Below are 12,332 nucleotides of genomic sequence, written 5' to 3'. Positions count from 1 at the left end.
AAATTGTCCCGCAGTGCCCAGGGATGTGCAGGTTAGGGTGGATTGGCTGTACTAAATTGTCCCGTAGCCCAGGGATGTGCGGGTTAGGGTGGATTGTCCGTGGGAAATTGCCCTGTAGTGCCCAGGGATGTGCAGGTTAGGGTGGATTGGCCGTGATAAATTATCCCGTAGTGCCCAGGGTTGTGCAGGTTGGGGTGGATTGGCTGTGCTAAATTGTCTCGTAGTGCCCAGGGATGTGCAGGTTAGGGTGGATTGGCCGTGGGAAATGCGGGTTTACAGGGATAGAGTAAGGGGTGAGTTTGGGTGGGATGCTGTCCAGAGGGTTGGTGTGGACCTGTTGGGCCGAATGGCCTGTTTCCACACAGTAGGCGTTCTATGAAATCGACCTGATCTGAATTTGGAACTGGCATGATTTGATATTGTCATGGCTTAAAATAGTCTAGATTTGACATTCACGTAATCTGAAATAGGCAAGGTTTGAAATTGAATTTGACATCATCCGAAACAGTAACTTTTTTAGGAATTGCCCTATTGCAATTGGAAGGGTGGAAGCTGGGCAGGAAATTCTTTTGTCTAAGGGTTTGCTTTGTGTGTTGCTGTTGCTGACTGAAGCTCTCTCTGTCGTGCTGTCAGTCCAGGGCTGAAAGGGTTACAGGTGATGTCAGTAATCTCTCTCTTTCTTTCTGTCCCTCTCTCTCTCTCTCTCTCTCTCTTTCTATCCTGGTTCTCCACCCTGTCTCCCTTCCCTTCACTTCTTTCCCCTCCCTCCCTGGTGTCTTGGGGGGTGGGTGCTGTGTGTGTGTGTGTGTGTTGGTGGGGGATGGTGGGTGCTGTCTAGATGTTTGAATTGAGATGGCTGCAGAGAACAGAGGGGACTTGAGCCAGACTAGGAGCACGGCGACTGCCCCAGCCAGCAGAGACATGCCCCTGAAAAGCGTCAGCAACTCGGTGTGTAGCCCAGCCAGCAGCCTGATCAATAGCCTGATCAATAGGCACCCTGCCAGTGCCAAGCCTCCTGCCATCCCCATGAAGGACCAGGACGCGATCAAACTGTTCATTGGACAGATCCCGAGGAACCTGGAGGAGAAAGAGCTCAAGCCCCTGTTTGAAGAATTTGGCAAAATCTATGAGCTGACGGTTCTGAAAGACAGATACACCGGCGTGCACAAAGGTGAGAGAATTAATTGCCTCCTAACCTGACCTAGGGGCGGGGTGGGCTGCATTGATCCTTCAGTCCTACACAACTTGAGCATTTCTGGATAGGAAAAGACAAACTAAGCCTCCACAAAACGTCTTTCTCCCCCCACACCCAGCAACACCCAGATGGGGATATAGACACGTTTTCTGTTGTTATTTCACAGGAAGATACAAAGCAAAATACACACCTTTAATGCTAATAACACACACCTTAATGCTAATAACACACTTTGAAGATAAATTAGAGATGTAAAGCTTTATTGTTGGAGAAAAAGACAATGTATAGATTATAAAACACACAAAGGAAGCAACTTAAACAATGCTGATAACACAGTTTAAGGGTACAATAGAGGTATAACGCTTTATTCTTAGGAAAAAGACAGCGTATAGATTATAAAACACAAAAGAAGGATCTTAAGCAATGCTGATAATGCAGTCTAAAGATACATTAGAGATGTAGAGTTTTATTGTTAGAGAAAAAGACAGCTTATAGGTTATAAAACACAAACCACACATCATAATGCTAGTAACACATTTCAAAAATAGATTAGCAATACAAAGCTTTTTTATTTAAAAAAATATAGTCAGTGTACAGGGAGATACAAGACAAAGCACAAATGTATACTTTAAAAATAGATCAGTGGTGAAGACATCCCCTGTTGGCAGAACCGTACACAGACAATGAATGGGAAACGCTCAGTCGGAGAGTATCAGTGAGAAATTCAAGTGGATGTGGGACATGAAAGGGTTCAGACAAAGAGATGGGAGATCTGTGACATGGGGGTGTTCCTGGGCTGTGAGGAGAGCTGTGTGGGGGTCTGTTTAACTGATGGTTTGTACAGCAGCCAGTCTGAATCCTGCTGGAGTAACACTGGGGGCAGGTCAAGGGAAGGGGGAAGGCAGCTGGGCAGGATCACAGTAGCTACAAACAGGCACACACACATTACTCTCTCTCTCACACACACATACAGACACACATTCTCACTCTCACACACACCCTCTCTCTCTCTCTCTCTCTCACACACACGCGCACTCACACACGCGCACACACACACACACAATATTCTCTCTCTTTCACACACACACACAGACATTACTGTCTCTCTCTCTCTCTGACACACATTGTCACTCTCACATACTCTCTCCCTCTCGCTCTCTCTCTCTCTCTCTCCGTCTTACACACACACACAACTCTTTCTCTCACACACACACACAGACACACAATATTCTCTCTCTCTGTCTCTCTCTCTCACACATATACACACAGACACACACACTGCTCCCTCTCTCTCACACACATTCTCACTCTAACACATACCCTCTCTCTCACACACACACGGTACTCTCTCTCTCTCTCTCACACACACACACACACACACACACAATCTCTCGCACACACTCTCTCTCACACTCTGTCTCTTTCTCACACGCACAAAATGGTCATAATGTGCTTCTGTCTGTTAGGAACCAAGAAAGCAGACTCTGATCCAGGTAGTGGCTTGGCACAGGAATATAGACCTGCAATTTCAGGTGGCTGCGCTTTGCAGCCTTCTGTCTGAAATTGTTAAGATGTGTACTATTTTTAAAACACATATACTCAAAGAGAAGGCTACCAGATGTAGGGCTAGCTCACGTGAAATGCTGCAGAGCTATTTAAAAGAAAATACAGAATTTGTGAATGAAAGGGCACCAAAGTGAGACCGTGTTGTTGAGAGAACAGGCAGCAGGAAACGGGCAGAGTTTATTCCCCAACCCCTCTTCAATTTGTTTGTTTAAGATTCCAGGATGAGGAAAGGAGAGTTTTCATGGCCTCCCATACTATTCTTTTCACCCAGGACAGTGTTTTTTTTTGTGTTCTTGCATCCTGCATGTGCAAGCAGCTGGGATTGGAAGGGAGAACGTCGTGTGGGGAGTAGGTGGGAGAGTGGGAAGAGGGTGACAAACTGAACAGGAGACCAGGAGGCAAGAGGGACTGGGTGGGATTTGAGGAGCAGAGCGCTTGATTTATTTTCGGGGCCATTGGCTAGGTTCTGAATTGTTTGTGGGGGAGAGCGAGGCAGGAGGCTCCTTGGAAGGATATCTGAATACCTTTGTGGGTGATTTTGAATGGCAGACAGTGACACCTCCCAGGGCCGAGACAATGCAGGAGGAAGGGAGACTGCAAAATATTAGCTGTGTGAAATAAGACAGTGATGTTCACTTGGTCTTTAAAGAGAATGGATTATATCTGTGTCTGTGTGTGTGTGTGTCTGTGTGTCTGTGTGTGTGTGTGTGTGTGTGTGCGCGCGCGCGCGCGCGTGTTTGTGTGTGTTTGTATATACACGTCAGTGTGAGAGAGGAGACAGGAGAGCAAGCTGCTCTAATTGAGACTGGCTCACTGTGGACCCGTCAGGCTCTGAGGTCAGTTATACCCTCTCTATAGTTCGACCACATTTGGAATACTGCGTACAGTTCTGGTCGCCACATTACCAAAAGGATGTAGATGCTTTGGAGAGGGTGCAGAGGAGGTTCACCAGGATATTGCGTGGTATGGAGGGCGCTAGCTATGAAGAGAGGTTGAGTAGGTTAGGATTATTTACATTAGAAAGACGGAAGTTGAGGGTGGACCTGATTGAGGTCTACAAAATTGTGAGAGGTATAGACAGGGTGGATAGCAAGAAGCTTTTTCCCAGAATGGGGGACTCAATTACTAGGGGTCACGATTTCAAGGTGAGAGGGGAAAAGTTTAAAGAAGATATGTGTGGAAAGTTCTTTATGCAGAGGGTGGTGGATGCCTGGAACGCGTTGCCAGCGGAGGTGGTAGAGGCAGGCACGATAGCGTCATTTAAAATGTATCTAGACAGATACATGAATGGGCAGGGAGCAGAGGGATACAGATCCTTGGAAAATAGGCGACAGGTTTAGATAGAGGATCTGGATCGGCACAGGCTTGGAGGGCCGAAGGGCCTGTTCATGTGCTGTAATTTTCTTTGTTCTTTGTTCTTTGTTCTACCCTCCCTCCTCCACTCTGTTACTGCTTTGTTACTGTTTGTGTTATAGAGTCCTACAGCACGGAAACAAACCCTTTGGTCCAACTTGTCCATGCCAACCAAGTTTCCCAAACTAAACTAGTCCTACTTGCCTGCGTGTGGCCTATACCCCTCCAAACCTTTCCTACTCATGTACCTGTCCAAATGTCTTTTAAGTGGTGTAACTGTACCTGCATCTACCACTTCCTCTGTCAGTTCCACGTACGAACTACTCTCTGTGAAAAAACTGCCCCTTAGGTTCCTTTTAAATCTTTGTCCTCTCACCCTGAAACTATGCTGGCTGGTTTTGGACTCCCCTACCTCGGGGAAAAGACCTTCCCCATGTCCATGCCCCTCATGATTTTATACACCTCTATATGGTCACCTCTCCACCTCCTACGCTCCAGTGAGAAAAAAGTCCCAGTCAATCCTTATACCTCAAAACTCTCCAGCCTCAGCAACACCCTGGTAAATCTTTTCTGAACCCCCCCCTCCAATTTAATAATATCCTTCCTATAACAGGGCAATAGTATTGCAGTGATCCGGGGCTGGCTTATTGAGCCCTTGCCAACCGGCTGAGGCCACAGGCCACACCCTCTGTCTGTGCCAACTCAAAGGGCACCACCAGATGACTGCCATCTCCTCCCCCCACCAATACACTGGAGGAGAATGTGTCAGCTCAAGTGCTTACATTAGGAGTGGGGGTGGTGGAGGATTAACCTGTTATAAACAAAAAGCAGCAGCAAATAAAGTTGGGGACACCTTTGCCACTGACTCCCTGCATCGTGGCAATAAATAAGACCAAAAGACATAGGAGCAGAAATTAGGCCATTCAGCCCATCGAGTCAATCATGGCTGATATGTTACTCAACCCCATTCTCCCGCTTTCTCCCTATAACCCATGATCCCCTTGATAATCAAGAACCTATCTATCTCAGTGTTAAATGTACTCAATGACCTGGCCCACACAGCCTTCTGTGGCAGTGAATTCCATAGATTCACCACTCTCTGGCTGAAGAAGGTTCTCCTTATCTCCGTTTTCATAGGTCTTTTTGAGGAAGTGAAGTGGCTGTGGTGTACGTGTGTAGGAGATGAGGGGGGGTTAATGTTGAGGGTACAGTGGGAGTGTCACTGAGCTGGGATTCCAGGCTAACTCCCAGGGGACAGAGGTAGTAGCTGGTGGAATTTAAATCTCGGATTGAAACCCCCATGACAACCATCGTTTGATTGTTGCAAAAATCCATCCAGTTCACTCATGCCCTTCAGGGGAAAGAAAATCTGCCCAGTCCGGGCCTACACGTGACTCCATTCCCCGCACAACAATGGATTTGTACCGATTGTTTAACAGGGCTAGCCGGGTGCATTCTCATAGAATCTGAGTTCCCTGATTGGGGCTGTTAACCTGGCCCAATTGGGGAGCCCTGGCTGACCGATAATAAAACAGGAGTGTCAGGGCCTCTTGTGGTACAGTGATAGTGTCCTTGCACCTGAAATGAGAGGCCTAGGTTGAAGTCCCACCTGCTCCAGAGGTGTAAAATAACATCTCTGTACATGGTGATTTAGGTCAGAAGTCATGCGACACCAGGTTATAGTCCAACAGGTTTGTTTGAACTCACAAGCCTTTGGAACGCAGCTCCTTCATCAGGTTGATTAGGAAAATAGGTAAAATAAATAATTTCTTTAAAATTCTGCATTGTCTACCCAAAAGAGAACAGGAGTGTCAGAGGTTCTGTTCGCTCTGAGAGCTGGCTCTGAGGGAGCCGGATCAGTGTCAAGGACTCTCCACGTGTAAATAAAGGGTGACCTGATGACAGGATACCAACCTCTGTGGAGTTATTTCAGGCGTTGACTCTTAGCTGTCCTCTGAAATGGCCCTAACCATCTGCTGAGTTGAGGGGCAATTAGGGACGGGTGACAAACGCTGACCCACATCCCATGAAAGCATAAAGTACGTGTAGCAAGGCAGCGAGTAGAGTGAGAGATCAGGGTAATTGTGAGAGAGAGCCCAGAATTTATGGAACTAACTAGCGAGCTGGAAGGGGGGGTCAGCTTTGTGGTTACACCACATCTGGAGTAGCTGTCTTGGAAATGAGGGAGATATGGAATATCCATGAGATACTGGAAGGGGTATGGACATGAACCAGACTTGTATTCCATTGGAAAGTAGAAGGCAGTTGGAGAGAGGTTTGCAGTCGAGATTTCGAAAGACGAGGAGAAGACATTCCCAACTGGCACCTGAGACAATTGAACATAACCTTTCAATCCGTTAAGAACTGAAGCAAACCAAAGGGAGGTGGTTGGAAGATGAAAAGTCCCCACAACGAAGTAATAGATGCTGGCTCCACCAATTTCTAGTCCTGGATCAGTACATTTTCACTAGCTAAAGGTGTTCAGTCAAGAACAGACACTTGAAGTTCAGATACAACTCAACTACGATCTAGTTCCAGATGCTTAATGGACTGCCGTCTTCGTGGAGAGGAGTTTATATTCTCACAGGACGTGGACATCAGTTAGCAAGGCCAGCATTTGTTCTAAATGAAAACTGAAAGAACTGCAGGTGCTATAAATCAGGAACAAAAAGAGAAGTTGCTGGAAAAGCCCGGCAGGTCTGGCAGCATCTGTGAGGGATAAAACAGAGTTAACGTTTCGGGTCCGGTGACCCTTCGTCAGAAGTGTTCCGAGGAAGCGTCACCGGATCCGAAACGTTAACTCTGCCTTTTCCTTCACAGAAGCTGCCAGACCTGCTGAGCTTTTCCAGCAACTTCTGTTTTTCTTTCAGCATTTGTTCTAACTGGACAGAACAGTTAGGGCCATTTCAGAGGGCAGTTAAGAGTCAAGCGCATTGCTGCAGGTGCAGATATCTGATTTAGTTCTCTAAAGAGCCAGCTGTATGTGTTTTTATGACAGTCGATGATAGTCCCAGGAGCCAAGACTGAGAGAAGCTCTCAATCCCAGATTTATTCATTGGAATTCAATTTGCACCAGGTGCTGTGGTGGGATTTGAACCCATGCCCACCATATTAGACTGGCCCTCTCTATGACCATTCCGCCATCGCCTCTCTGTTGCAATGAAGGCATTGAACAAAGAGAGGGGGTATGAATAAGGTTGGAGTGAGAGAGATGGGGAGGTAAGAAGGTTTGCTTGTAAGAGACGGAGAATTGGTAGCCATGCAGTTGGATTCAGGTAAATGGGGACTGTAGTGATTAGATCCAGGTGGATCTTATTGAGTACAAGATCCTTGATTGGCATCATTAACCTGGGCCAATCAGGAAAGGCCTAGCTGACCAACATAAACAAGGGATTGAAAATCTTGGAGACTGGCTGTGGCCAGCCAGCTCAGAGTCAATGTACTGTGCACAACTAAATAAAGGGTGACTTGGTGATGGGCCACCAGTCTCTGTGCAGTCAGGGACTAACAGGGTAGATGTGTGGTTGGAGAGCATGTTTCCTCTTGTGGGAGAGTCTAGGATCAGAGGGTGTAATCTCAGGTCGCCCATTGAAGACAGAGATGGGGAGGAATTTCTTCTCTCCGAGGGGAGCGAATCTGTGGAATTCTTTACCGCAGAGGGGCTGTCGAGGCTGGGTCACTCAGGATTAAATCTTTCCTCCTATTCAGTATGTTGAAGGCTGAGCTCGAAAGAGTTTGAACCAGTAAGGGTTCGGGGCGGGGAGAAAGTGGGGGGCTTGAGGATGATCAGATCAGCCATGTTCTCGGGTGGCGGAACAGACTCAATGGGCTGAATGGCCTACTTCTGCACCCTCAGGTTAGACAGCCACGTCTGACAGTGAGACATTGGGGCCCATCACAGCCAAGGGTGCAGTCCACCCGCACGCCGTGCCTCAGGGTATCGGTTAATTACGTGGTGTCCTTCGTATTTTCTAGAATGTAATTGTTGGTGAGTTTGACAGGAGGCTACAGCCAGACGCCCAGCGTGGTGTTTCGTGTGGTGCCACTGCCTGACAGAAGGCTCGTGAATCTCCTGTGCCTTTCTCTTCCTCACTGCAAAAACAGGCTGCTGCTCGGGAACCTCCTGACCCCTCTCCCTCCCTGGACTCTGCCAACGTGGCACAATGGACTGTGCCAGTCATCCCTACCACTCCTCTCCCAACCGCCCCCTTTTTGTCATTTCAGAATTACCATCTCATCCCCAACAAGCGAACACATTGACAAGGGCTTTGGGCTGGGAGCTCAGGCAGACAGGAAGTAAAATAGCCCGTGTCCGATTTGCTGTGTCAGGGTATCTTGGGGGTAGACCGGGCCATATCTATCGAGCTGAGATATACACGTAGTGTAAAACAGAGAAGAGGGAGAGAGCAGTGCATGTTTCCGATTGGGGGTATTCTCCTGCAAAGGCCAAGCCCCATCACTGTCAGCATGCACACACGCAGAACAGTCACCCGCTCTCTGTCACACTTTCATTCTCTCTTTCTCACACTGACACACTCTTTCTCTCATACACACACACACACACACACACACTCTCTCACTCACACACACACACTCTCTCACACACAGTGTCTCACACATACATTCTCTCACACACACAATCACACATGCTTTCACTCACACACACACACACACACACACACACACACACGCTCTCTCACACTTATGCTCTCTCTCATGCATGTGCTCTCTCACACATCGTGCTTTCTCACACACACACTCACTCACTCTCACACATGTGCTGTCTCCCACACACACACTCTCTCTCAGACTCATTCTCTCTCTCACGCACATTCTCTCATAAACACACTCTCACATATACTGTCGCTCTCACACACTGTCTCTCTCTCTCTCTCACACACACTCTTTCTCTCACACACACACACATTTTCTCACTCACTCTCTCTCTCTCACACACTCTCTCTCTCTCACACACTCTCTCTCTCACACACACACACTCTCTCTCTCTCACACACACACTCTCTCTCACACTCTGTCTCTCTCTCACACACACTCTCTCTCTCACACACTCTCTCACACACACTCACTCTCTCTCTATCTCACACTGTCTCTCACACACACACTCTTTAACACTCACACAAACACTGTCTCACACACTCTCTCACACACACACACTGTCTCACACACTCACAAACACACACACTCTCTCTCACAAATACACACACTCTCTCTCACACACTCTCTCTCTCTCACATACACACACTCTTTCTCTCACACACACTCTCTCACACACATATACTCTCTCTCACACACACTGTCATACACACAGTCTCACACACACACACTTTCTCTCACACGCACACTCCCTCTCCCCTCTCACATGAACACACTCACTCTTTTTCACACAATCTCATACACATTTGCGCTTGCACTCTCACTGACTCACACTTGTACACACATACATGAGATCACTAACGCCCTTCAGGGAAGGAAACTGCCCTCCTTACCTGGTCTACATGTGACTCCAGACCCACAGCAACGTGGTTGATTCTTTACTGCCCTCTGAAACAGCCAAGCAGGCCATTCAGTCGTACCAAACCACTCCCACATTGAAAGAAAGAAATGAAATTGGAAAGATTTCACTCTTACACTCTTACACACATGCAGGCAAACCCACATACAAATACACGTAGACACACATACACAGACAGACATAGTCGCACACTTACACACAGGCACATACAAATACACTTGGACACATGCACAGACAAACACACACTTACACACAGACACGTACAAATACACTCTGACACATGCGTGCACAGACACACACATACACAGAAAAACACACACACAAACGTGCGTGCGTGCACGGTCACACAGACCAAAACCCCCCCAGACACGGACCCAGTCTCTCACACATATACCCTCCCCACCTCGCTCACCTTCCAAGTGGAACTGAGAAACTAAGAGAGGGGGCACATGTTGCCAACTCAGGTTTGGCTTATTTCTGGAGGTTTTGCAGTGTGATCCTCTCCCCCCGCAACTCCTTGTTACCCCACCACCCCCCCCACTTCCCACCACCCCCCCCAACCACTGATGGGGGCACACAACCAGCCGCAGCTCCTCTCCCGGTGACCAGTCGGTAATCCACTTGCCGCAGCTTGCCTGGTGTTTTACGATGCGGTCATTCCAGCCGGAGGTGAGGGTTAGCCAGCATCTGGGTGTGTGTGCTGTGGGGCATTTTAAAATGTGTGCCTGTGCGCTGCTTGATACCTTCATTGAGTTGTGTGATTTGCGGCTTGTTCTGACCCGGTTCCTTTCCGATTTCTCCTTTGGGATAAAGGATGCGCCTTCCTCACATACTGCTCGAGGGAATCTGCGTTGAAAGCACAGACTGCACTACATGAGCAGAAGACGCTGCCTGGGGTAAGTGTAAACGATGGTTTGAAATATTATTACCAGGAGACAGCAGTTTTTTTTGTTATTCACTTGTGGGATGTGGGCATTGCTGGCTAGGCCAGCATTTCTATTGCCCGTCCCTAGTTGCCCCTTGAAAAGGTTGGGGGCAGTGGAGTGGCAAGCTGCCTTCTTGAACTGCTACAGCCCACCTACCGTGGGTTGACCCACATTGCCCCCAGGGAGGGAATTCCCAGGATTTTGACCCAGCGACGCTGAAGGAACGGCCGATATATTTCCAAGCCAGGACGGTGAGTGGCTCAGAGGGGAACTTGCAGGGGGTGGTGTTCCCATGTATCTGCTACCCTCGTCCTTCTAGGTGGAAGTGGCCGTGGATTTGGAAGGTGCTGCCTGAGGAGCCTTGGTATGTCTTGTAGATGGTACACACTGCTATTACTGAGAGTCGGTGGCGGAGAGAGTGGGCGCTTGTGGATGTGGTGCCAGTCCAGCAGGGGCTGCTTTGTCCTGGATGGTGTCGAGCTTCTTAAGTGTTGTCGGAGCTGCCTCCATCCAGGGCAAGTGGGGGGTATTCCCTATGATGTGTGCCATGTGGTGGGCAGGCTTTGGCGGGGGTGGGTGGTGTCAGGGGGTGAGTCATTCACAGTATTCCAAGCCTCTGACCTGTTCTTAAAGCCACTGAGTTTATGTGGTGGGACTAGTTCAGTTCCTGGTCAATAGTAACCTCAAGGATATTGATTGTGGAGGTTTCTGTGATGGTAACAGCGTTGAATATCAAGGGAGCGATAGTTAGGTTGTCTGTTAGCGGAGATAGTCATCACCTGGCATTTGTGTGGTGTGATTATCAGTTACCACCAGCCCAAGCCTTCAGTCTTCACTTTAATAGGACTGATCTCATTTTTCACAGGATCGGGGCACCGCTGGTGAGGCCAGCATTTGCAGCCCATCCCTAATTGCCCCCTTTGAGCTGACTGTCTCGCCGGGTTCATTAGAGAGGGCAGTTAAGAATCAACCCCATTGCTGTGGGCCTGGAGTCACCCAGACTGGGTAAGGACAATAGATTTCCCTCTGTAAGGAGTTGGGAGGGGGGCATTAATGAACCAGCTGGGCTTTTCTGATAATTGAGACCAGCTTCCAATTTCAATTTTTTTTTAATTCATTCAATTTGAATTCCACCAGGAGATGGATGGTGGTGGGATTTGAACTCATGTCCCCAGCAAATTAGCCTTGGCCTCTGGATTACTGTGCTGCATTTATTAGAGCAGGCAAGGTTAAGCGGGGGGATTTCACAGGGAGCAGAGTGCAAAGTACCTGTTTTTTAAGGACTAGTTACTATTGTGGGCCATTTTACCCTCAGTCACTGGGTAGAATCATTTTTCCCAGTTCTGAACAGCACCTGTCAGAGCCCTCAGAGAGGCTGCAGAGGGAGATTCCACAGAACCAAGCCAGGGGTGAGGGACTTGAGCTATCTTGGAGGGGGTAGGGGGAGCCCAGGAAAAGAGTGCTCAGAGGAGGACAGAGCACATAGACAGAGAGAGGGAGGCAGACAAACAAGGCCACAAGGCAGAGAGACTGGAAGTCAGAGAGTAATCAGCAGGCTAGACAATATCTCCCTCTATCCTATCTCGATAGTGTGACACATGGGGTTTGAGGTGGGATGCCCCAAACGATGAAAGAGAGTTAGAGAGACCTCCCCAAATGTAGGAGGCTGAGAGAGCAGGGGTTAGAGAAACCTCCCTAGATACAGGAGTGTGTGAGAGAGAGGGGGTTAGAGAGACCTCCCTAGGTACAGGAGTGTGTG

At 48.4% G+C, this 12,332-nt stretch overlaps 1 protein-coding gene across 1 annotated transcript; it reads left to right on the top strand.

Moving 5' to 3' along the window:
- Positions 1 to 638: 638 nt before the first annotated feature.
- On the top strand, positions 639 to 10,543 carry LOC109921567 (CUGBP Elav-like family member 4; the record flags this gene model as incomplete). Its single annotated transcript, XM_048593947.1, has 2 exons — positions 639 to 1,171; positions 10,461 to 10,543. Coding segments are annotated over exons 1-2 (402 nt in total), but the record flags the coding sequence as incomplete, so codon positions are not given.
- Positions 10,544 to 12,332: the final 1,789 nt, after the last annotated feature.

This window comes from Rhincodon typus, unplaced genomic scaffold (genome assembly GCF_021869965.1).
Source record: "Rhincodon typus isolate 14 unplaced genomic scaffold, sRhiTyp1.1 hic_rhity00004730, whole genome shotgun sequence".
In the NCBI taxonomy this organism is placed as follows: Eukaryota; Metazoa; Chordata; class Chondrichthyes; order Orectolobiformes; family Rhincodontidae; genus Rhincodon; species Rhincodon typus.
This window is presented reverse-complemented; position numbering and strand designations above follow the sequence as displayed.